Here is a 14,210-nt window from a genome sequence, read left to right as displayed (position 1 = left end):
GGGCAAAGTTGCCCTAAACTCACTTCTGGCCCGGTCCACTTAATACAAGCTATTATTATCTCATCAAGACTTAATCGATTTCATGAGACAATTAAGGGTCATACGTCACCGTAATATTCCGATATAAAACTCTGATTCCTCAATTCTTTACGAAAAAAAGGTAAATTTATATTTTAAAAAATAAACACTATGCATAGCTTGTTAAACTTTCAAACTCTTCTCCCATACATAAGACTTGAAATTCAGATCAGAAGAAATTTATACCATAATTTGCCCTAAGCTGTCTTCTGACCCGATTCACCTAATAACAAGAAATCATTGTTTCATCAGACGATAATCGATTTCACGAAACAATCTCTGGTGAAATGTCGCCACAATGTTCTTATTCTAATACCACCCATTCGTTTTGAAAATTTTAATTCAAACTTCCATAAATAAATACTAAACATAGCGCTGCAAAGCTTCAAGCACTTATAAACAAATAATTGTTTAATTTTCAAATTTCAACCATAAAATTCATATCAGAACGAATCAACCAAAAATGTCAACCTAAAACATGAACAAAGTCGCCCTATTATGATTTCTGACCCGATTCACGTGATATAAGGAATCAGTTTCTCACCAAAGTTTAATCGATTTCACCAAACAGTCTGAGGTGAAAGGTCGCCACAACATTTATACCCAATTCTTATTGAAATATTATCGACACGAATTTCGTTTTGCAAAACTTTTAAAAATAAACACAATACATGCCGATTCGAAACTTCAAGAGATATTCCTTCAAACCAAAATTCCTTTTTGTTTTTTGAATTTAAATCTCAAAATCCAGGTCGAAAGAAATTTATCTGATTTACCTGTGAACATGTTCCAGGTCGCCCTATTTTAACTTCTGACCCGGTTCACCTAATACGAGTAAACAATGTTTCATCAAGGAATAATCGATTTCACGAAACAACTGGGGTGGAAGTTCACCATAAAATTCTTATTTCGTTAAATATTCCAAGCTCTATTACCATTAACGAGAAATTGTTTATTTTTCAAATTTTAACCTAAAATTCAGATCAAAAGAAATTTATTTAATATGTAACCCTGAAACATGGACCAGGTCGCCCTATTATAACTTGTGGCCCGGTTCACGTAATACAAGCAATCATTATCTCATCAAAGTATAATCGATTTCACGAAACCATCTCAGGTGAAATGTGGCTATAATATTCTAATTTCCGAATAATTTCAAATGAAACAAGAAAATTCAAATCGTGCTGCGTTCCGTGTTAGAATCCGACAAAGCAATTTTGGTAGCCAATACTGGATTCAAATAAGATTTCGAAAGATTGTCGCAAGAATTTGATTTCCCGGGCAGAATGTCGCCATAATATTGTAATTTAAGGGTAATTTCAAATTAAACAAGAAAATCCAATTTGAATAGTATTGCGTTTCAATATAATTACTTTGTAGTTGTATTGAATACCTAATAACTGATTTTGAGTCCAAAAAATGGAGTGGCGACTGGGGTACTTGGGATGGTAACGGTTTGATTCCAATAACGTAACGCAATAATAGTATATCAAATTTAAAGGTACTACCTCATTGAAAATATAATAAATAATATATTTCCAAATCCAGATTATGATTTTGACTTAAATTCAGAACAATTCGGGTAGCCAATGCCGAGCCCAGAAGGCTCAGGTATTTTCAAATAATCAGTAGTTCTATTTCTTTGATTGGCTATGTTCAAATGATGAAGATGTAAAAACATATAATCTAGTGAAATAGTCCTTTTAGTTACATTATGCTGCAAAATTTCAGTTAAATTTACTACAGGCGACATCTTGACATCTATTATTGCATCGTAAAGGTGATTTTAAATGTAATCGTGACGTATCAATACCAAATTGTTTTGGTTTTGAAGACAGGGTCAAGATGAAAACATGATCAAAGAATGCCGGTGTTATCGGTGTTTGTATACATACATGATGCGATGACAAAGGCTCTGAAACTACAGTGATACTTTTGTCGCTCCAGAAGTATGAAGGTAACTAATTTTGTTCGCCTACTTTACATCAAGTTGTGTAAAGGAATTGAAACTTATTCACTTGGCTAAAACAGAAAGTCCCGAACTTGTAATGGAACTAAAGAGAGCTACGCCCAAATATATGGACACGTCTGTTCGCAGTACAGTACGGTTTACCGTACCGTCAGATCACAGTCTACAAATATATTCACACCAAGCGAAGCAGTACAGTCGGACACAAAATGGCGTCCGATGTCCGCAGAACGTTCAGTGACGTCATAGCAAACAAAAACAAATCTCACCGAGCTAACAGAAATATTTGGAATAAATAAAAGTAATAGCCTTCTGAAGAAAAATTTCATCTTTAACCACTAAAAATTTCAAAGCAGTTGGTCCAGTAATCGAAGAGAAAAGCGTTTTTTTAATATTTCCACTAGGTGTCCAAAAAGTGTCAAAGAACAACAAGAACACCAAGCACAACATAACAACAAAACGATCGTTATGTCCACTAAACGTGTCCAATAAGGAAAATCGGAATAAAACTATGGCCTAACCGTAACCTGGTACATACACTACGGGAGTACCAAAGCTTGTACACTTACATTTAACAGTAGTAAAATTTTCATAGTAGGAAATTTTTAGACGAGTTCATCCGAGCAAGGCAATAAAGGAAAACATAAATAAATAACACAGGTTGCGTGTTAAATCATGTTTCACATTTTATATAATTGTCTGCTGACCTTTTGCCACCCAAAATTTGTAGGAACAGATAACTTTCACAGCTGTACAAATGTAAATGATTATTAAAAATTATTTCGTGTTGTATTGGTTCTTATTCGCTTCAAGCTTGATAAGTAGATATTATCTCTGGCCGACGTGAGACAGAAGAAAATTTAGCAAAGTTTTTTCTATCAATTTATTTGACTGACGACTTGTCATCAGCGTGGTTTACACTCCCTTTGTTATCACACAATGTACATTGGATTTCCTTTGAATGAGTTTTTATATCAGTTTATGCGGTCATAACGCTGTGTAATTTTCATTGTGATGCGACAATGAACAGACAACAAGTGACAAGTCTATCGTGTGAAACCGGACGACATGTAAGATTCGGTAGTGACGTAATATATACTACTATTGTGTAACAATGAGAAACTTTGAGAATCGAAAAGTGCCTGACAGAGTTCCTTTTATGGAGGAAATTATGATAGATATTTCAATTATTCTTGGGTTTTCTGTTAAATATTTATACCTTTAAAGGTCCTCGAAGTTAAATGCAAATCTGCTTTGAGTGGAAATGCCGGATAAAGTTTCCATTAAATGATTGGAATCCGGATTGCTTAATATATTATTTTTGTTTTTTGTTGCACCTGCAGTGTTATATTTTGTACTCCCGCAAGTCTTATAATTTTAACTAAGCTTTTTCAAGTTTTCCTGCAACATTTTGCAAAAAAAATGTGGTAACTCTAATCTAATAACTACCTTGGGATGAAACGCAGTCGGGGCAACATTCTTCTTGTCTTGTTACTTTTACTTCTCCCGATCGACATTCATGATGAGAACCGTCCAATGTTTCTTCGTTGATGACGTCACAACTGGTTGTGTGACAAGTGACGTCACCATTTAGACATGTACAATGACGACATGAATCAGGTTTGAACTGTTCCCCTGATTTGTACTGCTTTCCCTGAACATTGAAAATTTTATTTGAGATATAATGTTTTGGAGTTGACATAATTGAAAGGTATGCTGAAAATCATCTTTTCTATTACACACATTATTTTAGATAAAAAATAGTACTCTAATAAATTGTGGATTATAAGTTACGCACATGCGCTTTATAAAGACGTTATCCTACTCAACTTAAAATTTACATTGCAGAGTCAAATCTCAATATAAACCCTGGTTGCACAAAATGCATTACTACTGGAATTGGAGGAATTGGTGATACAAAACCAAAAAAATTCAAAAAAAAAAAAAGATATTCGGAAAATCGAATCTGAGAATCCTCCATCTCATTCGTGCAATAAGAGCGTTGGTGGTGCTTAGAGTACTAGACTTCTCAGCAGTCCTAATATACTATGTATTGATATTTATGATTTGAATAGTTCAGCAAAGACACAGTTTAGGGTTGGAATGTGGAACTCCTCACGAAAGAACGCCTCTAATACCTTAACTATATATATTGATGTACTAACCTCTGATATGCAGGGGGCTCCAACACATTGAGGGCAGCATTGGTCAGGCAGCAGAACAGATCGTTGACCCGGTGGACAAACAACTGGTTCGCAGTGTGCGATCTGGTAGTTGATTTCACCTGAATGTTGGTAAAATTCTTTGTTAAAATACTTGTTAAAAAACAGTTTTATCTTCTTAGAGTTCTTTCCACCCATAAATGCCGGTTTTGATACATTTTGTTTTAACATAATGAACTTATTTATATTGTTAAAATTATATTACATAAAATTTGAGCTCAGTTTTGTCGTGTGCATGTTTCTGAGCACTTAACTTATTTTGTTATTTCTAAGACGTTGACAGATATTTTAAGTTTGATTGTTTCAAAATATTGGCCCAACCTACGTTTATTAGACAGTTCAACATAATTACAACAATATTTAATATAACTGATTTCAATTTTCGCTATTTTCAGTTAAAAGGGTATTTGAGGTTGAAATGGAGTATTTTTGACATTGTGGTCTTTTTCATTGAGGTGTTTATGAGGAAAAGGAGTCCTATCGTTCTCTCATATAATGAGCAGCATCAATAATGTAGAAGGTAGAGCCAAGTCAGAATTTGAATGTTACATAATTCATGACAAAGATGAAATGCTTTAAACATAGAGACTTCGTTGAGCTTAAGAAGTCGACAGGAAAGTTCCACGTGATTCCGATTCTAAGAATGGCGACGGTTTTGGATTTCAAGATATTGATCAAATCATTCTATACTCCTTGACAGATGGTAATCATAGACATAGTCCCTGGAATAAATTATCTATGGGATTCTATCAGCAATAATATAGAACTACCGTGTTTCTTCGAAAATGGGTCTAATTTCAATTTTCTTCCGAAAAATACACTAACTCTTATATGGGGGAACGTCTTTTATTTTCAATTATCAAAAACAAAATTACAAAGTAGAAAATTACAAAATTTTTGAATATACAAAATATAAAAACCGGTATTCATTTACTTGTATATAACACGCTTTTATCGACTAGGTCTTATTTTAGGGGGAAGATTATAATAGAATCATTTTTAAATTTAGGCGAGGTCTTATTTTCGGGAAAACATGGATAATCAGGTCAAAAATTGGTCTGTTTCATACAAAAGGCGGTCAAATACGCTCAGAATCTTACCGTTGCTGCATTTAGCTCTTTCGCACTTTGAAGGAGTCCAAACGTCGCCATCTCGGTAAGTTACATCGTTGTATTTACAAGAGGCTGCAAAAAGAAAAGCAAACAAAATGAAATATAACTTTAACTTGTCCGAACAATTTAGTGTTTACTTTAAACAAAATATCTATTTCAAAGTTCGGTTCATTAAATATTTTAGGAAACATCCAAAATATTAAATCCAAATAAACCTGTCATTAAATATATATCAAATATTCATCGGTAGCTGTTTATCAATAACATGATTGTAAAAGTCGGGTCCTTTTTCGAACCAGAAATAACCTGTTGAATACGGATTCGATTTTTTTTAATGACTGGTAGGTCGAGTCGAGTGAAATTTTCTTCGTATGAACAACCCCGGGTCTGCTTAACTGCATTTCTCGGTGCTGTTTGCTTTGAATTATTAATGACCACTTGATGTCAGTGGTAGGACATTTGAAATATATTAACTAACAAAACAAATAAAGGGGAATTCCCCGGAATGAAAAATTTGTTTACCTCCGGTGCTGACACATTTCTGACAGCAGTCACCCGGTCGTTTCCATGGTAATTCTCCATATCCGCATTGTAGGTCAAGGTTGCAGGTCAACGGCGAACACTGGATGGCACCATTGTTACATGCACATTCAGTGCAGTTACTCCCTTTCCAATGTGTGTTGTGCTAAAATGAAGAAAAATAAAAGTACAGTTTTATTTCGGAGCTATGCCTAATTCTCTTTGATATAAATCCCAAACGAGTAGTTCATTTTAAGAGGTTAATTAAAAATTCACTGTAAGATATAGTTGCGAACATGCTACAAAGCTGATGAACCAACATAAAATAATGTTTTATATATGATAATTACAAGGTATTGCTTAAAGTTTCCACTTGATATCATGTTTAGCTTACATAAGGTTGGACAAAGAAAAAAGTGCAATGCTTTCATTTGGTATACATTTTATTGGGATCTACTATACATACAAACCAATCAGCGAATAGCATATTTGTTCTGAGATGAATTTATAAATGTCAGAACAAAATCTAAATGTTATATTTATAAATAAACTCACCGCTACAACACTTCCATCCTTCAGACACGATCTTCCTTGTTGTTTTGTGCATTCCGGACAACATTTGTTTGAGGGTATAATAAGTGATCCTCCCTGAAATAAGCAAAGTTATAAAAAATATCCATTTATTACCAGAGAAATCAAATCTTAAATATGCGTTGTGCTGTCATTTGTTTAACGTTGAGAATTGAGACGTTATTATTAAGTAGTCATAATTACCTTAGTGACGTCACATTGAGGGTCTTTACATTTTTCTTTATGACAAATAATTATGTGATTATTACATGAACAAGTGGTGCAGGAATCTTTTCTCCATATAGACGAATTCTGAAAAACATAATCAAATGCACAATTTTAGCAAAATATTGAAAAAGTACATTTGCAAAGTTTGAATATTACGTCATTTGTTCGGTAATAATTGCAAAAGAAAATATTATATTTTTCTTATCCACAACGTCATAATGGCATACTCAATCACAACTGATACGATAGCAAAAATGCGGGAAAGTCTTTTTCATTTCTTTGGTACGTCATAAAAACATTTGTTCGATCATAATTAGTAGATACCGGATAGTAATTAAGACACATATTCAGTCTGACCTCCGTTTAAAAGACAAAAACTAGTAAATTACAAATCGACGATAAAACCATGCCAAATTTGGCGGATAAATAAAGAATGGTCCTTAGCAATACTTCATCTATGGGATTTGCTTGGACACGGCAGATGGGTCGGCAAAGTTATTGCAATGCTGATAGGAAATGTTGGATACTTAATGGACTAGAATTACAGTTTTTAGTGAATTTGTGTGCGATAATTGAAGAGTTTTTAAAAGCTTACACTTTAAATTAAGTGATTACGGTAATGAAATGAAAGAATTTTACAAATGAGAGAGAGAATAATCACAAAAAGGAGAATGCTTTTAAGAATGCAAGTGTGTTCCTCAACGAGTAAACGCACTTTTGCCAGTGCGATGTAGTGGGATTGTGCCATGAAATAATGGCATTATTCTATATTTAAATAACTAAAATGTATATAAGCTTTGAAAATTTCAAAGTTTAGATTTGCAAGATCGAACGAATAACTCGAAAGGCAACATGATTTTATTCCGTACTTTTTAAATACGCGTTCGCGGCGTGGTCATAGAATAATATAATATTTTATAATTTAATAAAGTAACTTAACTTAGAGTTTCTAATTCCAATTTTTATGACCAAATTACAATATCATTGCTGGAGAGGGCCCCTTAATTTGTACTTTATAATATAATCAGGAACATGGCTCACGAATTACAATGTTCAATCCTATTATTATTTATTATTCTGTCTTTCAGCATATTGGTTCCCATATCCCAAACCACATGACACATATGTTGGTTATTTACTCAACTTGAAAATATTGAGATACCGCGACCGGAATTTGGCTTTTCAAACACGACCCTTGACCCCTGGGCAAAACCAATAAAATTCATACCAGGGCCACGTTTGAGTTTATAAACTTGATTTCACAAAAATACCGCAGATACCGGAACACTTGAAATTTAAAACCGTAAAGCCGGACTACAAGTGACACAGGGTTTACAAAGTTGAACGTGTGAGTAAAAGGAAGAATAAAAATAACCCCGATATGAGAGTGATACAAGTACTGCAACATATGTGGACACCGTAGTTATGAATACATGGTAGTTAACACGCTACTGACCATATAGAAGAAGCTTCTGATGAGGAATGTCAAAAATGGCCACTGAACCAGCCGTCATTGTTTATTGCTAAGAATTGAGAGTTTTGGCAATATTTTTTCCTATACAAACATACACAAAATGCCTTTAAGGCGGGCCTGGACTTGGTAATCACACCGGCTGGACAAGTCGAAATATATTTTTTATTGCATTTTAAATCGATTTAAGCATGAAACGTTTAAGAAAGGCACTTTCTAAGGCCAATTTGATCAATGCTCCATAGCTGCCGAAGGCAAATTGACTATATATACTCTTATTCTCTATATGAGTTTGCTCACTGTATTGAGCATAACTTTTAAATGGCTAAGTATATAGATACAGACTTAATAAAAATTCCTCACTGTCGGTGACTCACAATTCACAATTACATCATGGCTTATGTCAACGAAACGATATTTTTATGTTTCTCGAATTAACACACGTTAAACGAAACGATATGTACTCTGTGAACGTAGATTCATGTATTCTGTCACACTGGAACGCGGATGTAAACGAAACAATATGAAACATATCTTGGTTTAATTTACGCGAACGAAACGCAATTTTTTGACGACATTTACGCCCGCCTTGGTATGCGGACGCAAACGAAATAATATAATTGCTGGAGCCGACGTCTCCGAAATTAATTTGAAATCTGCATCGACTGCTCTTGTTTAAAGCCACTTATCTATATGATATGGGTGAATGTGCGTGCCTGACAGACTTCATAAAAATATATGAATATCCAAAAGAGACAAATATTCCGTACGTAAGCAACATTATTAAAGATATCTGGCTTATCTATATCGGCGTTAATAATAATTTGCTACTGTTTACACGCGGCCAAAAATGTGAGTGAAAGGCAATTAAGTCCCACGCGCAATTAATCAAAATGTATTGCAAATATAATTCTCTTGATATTACGAAATTCTCTTGTTTATTAACTTATGACATTCCATTCTCGTGTGACCTCTAAATAACCTTGCTGTTATAGACTGGTTGTCTATTATTTGCTCATAAATATTGTCAATATGACGTAACGTTTTAAAAATAAATTCGACTAAAATGACATGCGCACCACTGATGGTATATAAATTTAACACTAACAATATACATCGCGTAATCGAAACCAGTCAAAATCAGAGTTGACAAAATTTCTCGCCTGTTGTGACCGCAAGAAAAACCAAAATTGAAACGTTTTAATAGTTTCGGCGCCGCAGGTAATCCCTGTATCATAGTATTCTCACGTTTCATCGATTCATCTTTATTTCTGTTCATTTTATTGGGATAGCTTGATTCATGTGGGCTGACTAAAGTCGAAATTGGTTACCGTGGTAAACAAATGGTGATAACGAGAAACTAGTAAAGTGATTCATAGGAAACGACTGTTAATTCGAAGGCTTTCCAAGATTTGATGCATTGCACGACAAAAGAGTGATGGACGGTGGATTTATTTCAAAGCTGTTTTTCTTTATATTAAAGACTCTCGACTCTTCAATGCACAAAAAACTTCGTTCAGAGATGCTTCTGAGTGAGGGCTTGTGACCTTGCTATGAGCAATTTTTTTTTAAATAAATAAACGGTTTTATACCAGAAATACTTTTTAGCGTTACTTTTTACTTTTTTATAATTTTTAGCGTTATTCTTAGTGAAAAATATTTACTTTGAATCTTTCGTTTTTACTATATAATTTTAACATAAAAATTCGTCATTAAATTTTAATTTACAGAGTTGGCGTGTTCTAACGAAAGTCACATTTTCAACTGTCGCCCAACAATACAACATTCATATTTATAGGGTCCCAAACACGAGAATTCAGTTAGGAATATTTACAGAGAGCTTATAAGGCTATCTTAATACAAAAGCCGTAATCTGTCTACTTTTTTATACCAAATAGTTGAATTGGATTTGAAAGAGGAAATACTATCTGGACCGGGCCAAAGATAGATTCACCTGAATATGAAAACCCAATATGGTCCATATTTGCAATATTTAATCTAAAATTTGCTTTTCGGACTAGATTAGATCTCTAAGGATTAATGTCATCGCGTTATGGACACTTGAATGTTTTCTACTATTTGTTAAGGGCTTATGTAGCAAACTGGTATTTTAAAAAATGTTAAAACTTCTGTGAAGGTTTGCTTGAAACAAACGTCATTAATGAATTTGGTTATCTTACAACTGTCTGCCATACACGCAATATTTATTTGGTAAGGTATTTCTCTTGTATTGAAACAGAAACAACTGAAAGATAAAACATGACGTAATCGCAACATAGGTTCCGAACTCAAGGTTGATTCCAATTCCTACTTAAAAACCAAGGCTTGAGTTACACATCTGAGTAAATAAGCTTATGCTACGATAAAGAGTACATTGAATCTTGTGGGCTTTAATATCCATTTATTATATATTTCAAAATAAAACGATTACTTAGCCAAGTACACGGTTTTACACAACGTGGTAGTTCAGTATTGCAATGCCCGCGTCATTTTTTAAAACTCTACCTCCTGTAGTATATAACGCTAAGAGTGAAGTTGCCACGGAAAGGCGAAAATTCGAAATGGACTGCCTCACCCAGCTATGCTCGCGCAATAAAGCGATGAGACATTTATAGCCATAGCTGAAGTGACTGAAATTCGAATTTAAATTGAAAAAAACTGTATTCGTGGGTACATCAAACCAATTTCACCTCGCATTAAATTTTTTTGCAGTTCTCAGAATTGGAATAAGCGACGCTCGGAAAGAATGTCAAATCCCGGATAATAATTCTATTCTCAGATGCGCCACACGCACAAACAGGCTTTTATCCCAAATCCACTCGAGATTTTTAAGGATTACCCGTCACGCTACCGCACTCCAATGTCAACATGACACAATATTTGACCTTGTCGAAGGTCATATATTCTACTCCGATGAGTGGTTTAATATAGAAAAGAAGCGTTGGTCTTAACATGCATTCAAATCCCATTCCCATCACCTTACCCAAAGTGTAATAAATGGCGCTCCAGAAGTATATGTACCAATATGGAGGTAACTAATTTTGTTCGCCTACTTTACATCAAGTTGTGTAAAGGAACTGAAAACTATGGGCAGGGGTTATATTCACTTGGCTAACACAGACAATCTTCGAACTCGTAATAGAACTAAAATAATGACCTAACTCTAACCTGGTACACACACTACGGGTATACCTAATAAATTATGTGGGCATTGCCGAACCGTGAAAATTACGATTATATATGGTTACCTCTTACTTGGTCGTCGACAGCTTGTGTAGAGCCTTGTTCGAGGTGAAAGTCGTATAAAACGATATTAGTCAGTGTTATAAAACGTCATAGTTAGTCATATATAACGTTGTACAAATATATGGCGACGTGTCAACTATAAGTCATATGTACAAATAGTTTCTAACCAAAAGACTTGATAAGAACTTTTCGAATGTTTAGTTACTTGTTGTGTAACAGACACTTCGTCGACTTGAAGACGATTGAAAATAGACCCAATTCTTGCGGCACAATAGAACACGTCATCGGAATTCACAGCTGCCCAAATTTATTCCTACACCCTTGTTGTGACGTCATAGTTGATAAGGTTTCCCACAATGGGTTTATAAGTGTCCAATTGTTTATACAATCGGAAGACAACACAATGTTTATGACGAAATAGTTGATAAGGACACAGCGACAACCACTTAACAAGGGAACCAATTTGTCATCACTTGAAAATATCTGGATATTTGGAATATAATATTCATTTCTTCAATAAAGGCCTATTTATCCCTTGGATGAAATAAAAAAAAAATTCGGAAACAGCGGCCTACAACATGACATATAACAGACAAAACAAAATACTAAGTTTAGCATCTACTAACCTAATTTTGTCAATATTATCTTGGAGGGCTAGTTATAAAATGAAATAATTTAATATATATTTTTACCAGACAAAACGACGCCAATTTTCATTAATAAATCTTTTGCTCTGTTTGAGGCACTTCGATGTTGGTAACTATACCAGTAACATTTAGTTATAATCGCCGTGTTTAAAAAATTAATATATTTGTTCGGTATTACTTCCATAGGAAGCCGCGGTCTCAAATAGCGCATTGTTGATATAAAAACTTTGTCACGTCACAATAAAACGTAAATAAAGTAACCAACCACATTTCACCACGTATGTTAAAAGTAATTCTCTCATCCGTTTCAATCAACAGACGACCAATTTATCATTTATGTCGTAATAAATGAAATGTTTATGTCGTCACAAAGCAATATGTATTTTATCAATATGACAAAATAACTGAAATAAATTGAATCTCCGCCCTTCATTTTCAACACCTTGGTAGGCGTGTTTGGCGTCGATGTCAAACTGGCGACAAATTTTTAAATTTTTGTGTATTATTATTTTAAAGTAAACATGGTTTTAGCATTGGATTTGATCGATAGCGGAAACCGGAATAATTCTATAAAAAAAATTATTTGACTTCGTAAGAAATTTTCTAGAGGCTTCATGAACTTTGTATAACTCATGTATGAATATTATGTGCCCAAAAATTTTGCCTATCCCGTATATACATAGGAAATAAATATTAATATATACACAAATATGGTTTCCTTGATGGTGACAATATACTAAGGGTTTCCAAACTCTATTCTCTCGTTTATCGTCAAGTGAAATGTAAGAGAGAGTAAGTCGGTTTACTATTTTGTATCAAATTTTGTTCGAAAAAAAGTGGGCGACGTGGCTGTGCTAATTTTATTCAAATTTCACGAACAATCAAAAAGTTTAAACGTATAAAATTTTAACGGAAACAAGAAAAAAAAAACAAAAAAAAACTAGGCAATGTTTCCGCATGACCCATACCAAAGTCCATTTCGTGTCCAGCATGTCCAGTAATAATATTATCATAGCGTAGAGGAAACCACCGTTAGACCATTTCAAAACATCCTCGAGATGACAGCTTTTAAAAAATACCTTCATCATAAGTTGCACTCAAATATTTTGAATAATCGGATGAAACCCCATACCATCCGACTCCATCAAGAGTGTTGTAATATTAGGTATAGGGATGCTATGCCTGAACAATTTTGGTACATTCAGGAGTAGTATCCTTGTCACCCACGGGGTGAATTTGCGGGTCGGTCCCCTCCCCTTTTAAAAATTATGTGTCAAAAATAGCAATTTTGCGTAGCTTGACGTGCTTTTTGGAACCTCAAAACCCCTAAAAACCAACGTTTTTTGGACCCGCTGGCTGTTCCCGTCTAACTTGGCAATTATAAATTTCAGATATCCCCCCTGAGAAATCTTGGCTACGCCCGGGATCCTCGTATATACCAGTGGTCATAACTATAACGGAAAACATCGAGATCACCAATTGAAAGATCTCATGTAAATATACAACTTTAATATAAATTATTTAGTAGCCAACACCAACACACCATGGTATGCTACCCACCTCTGCAAACAATAGCAGTCATTAATTTAGCTTACACTAAGAATAAAGTATAATAACACCTCAAAACAACACAATAATTTGTGTAAGAGGGTGATCCTGACAGACGTCGAATAAAGTTGATATCTGAGTGTTAACTTACACATTTGATCGACCAGAACCTTACATGGGATTACCTATGTCGGTCATGTTATTCTTGCCCAATTCAGAAAAAATTGTACTGTGAAAAAGGTGTGTAATTAACTGGAATTCTACTGTTTAATATTGATCCTGTTTCACACTGACACGCCCAAGGAGGCCTGTGCATTATTGCATGTCAGTGCGGGAGAGGATCGAATCATTGAATCGAGTTAAAATTAAATCACCATTTATAAAAGACTTTTACATAATAAGTAACTAAGTTATTTAATCATAATTTAACTGAGTTATCTAAATTAAATGATCAGACATTAACAAAATAAAAGAATAAACTCCTGACAGCAATTTGGCTCTATGGCTGCTACCATCCCTAGTTTATTTATAGTTGAAAAACTATGCTACTTTGGCGGCTTAAAAGATATATTATAGGTGAATTCATAAAAATAATTTTTT

At 34.1% G+C, this 14,210-nt stretch overlaps 1 protein-coding gene across 2 annotated transcripts in view; it reads right to left on the bottom strand.

The window, feature by feature from the left end:
• Positions 1–14,210, bottom strand: part of LOC120347789 (extracellular matrix organizing protein FRAS1-like) — a 185,096-nt gene that overhangs the window by 89,676 nt on the left and 81,210 nt on the right. For both annotated transcript variants that reach the window (XM_039417879.2, XM_078118103.1), the window contains exons 3-8: positions 6,675–6,782; positions 6,456–6,548; positions 5,904–6,066; positions 5,370–5,453; positions 4,213–4,331; positions 3,497–3,701 (exon numbers count right to left, since the gene is read on the bottom strand). In XM_039417879.2, the coding sequence (XP_039273813.2) occupies positions 3,497–3,701; positions 4,213–4,331; positions 5,370–5,453; positions 5,904–6,066; positions 6,456–6,548; positions 6,675–6,782 (772 nt within the window). The remainder of the gene's footprint in view (positions 1–3,496; positions 3,702–4,212; positions 4,332–5,369; positions 5,454–5,903; positions 6,067–6,455; positions 6,549–6,674; positions 6,783–14,210) is intronic.

The sequence above is a fragment of the Styela clava genome, chromosome 11 (genome assembly GCF_964204865.1).
Source record: "Styela clava chromosome 11, kaStyClav1.hap1.2, whole genome shotgun sequence".
NCBI lineage: Eukaryota > Metazoa > Chordata > Ascidiacea > Stolidobranchia > Styelidae > Styela > Styela clava.
The sequence above is the reverse complement of the archived record's forward strand: the minus strand, read 5'-3'. Positions and strand labels throughout refer to the sequence as shown.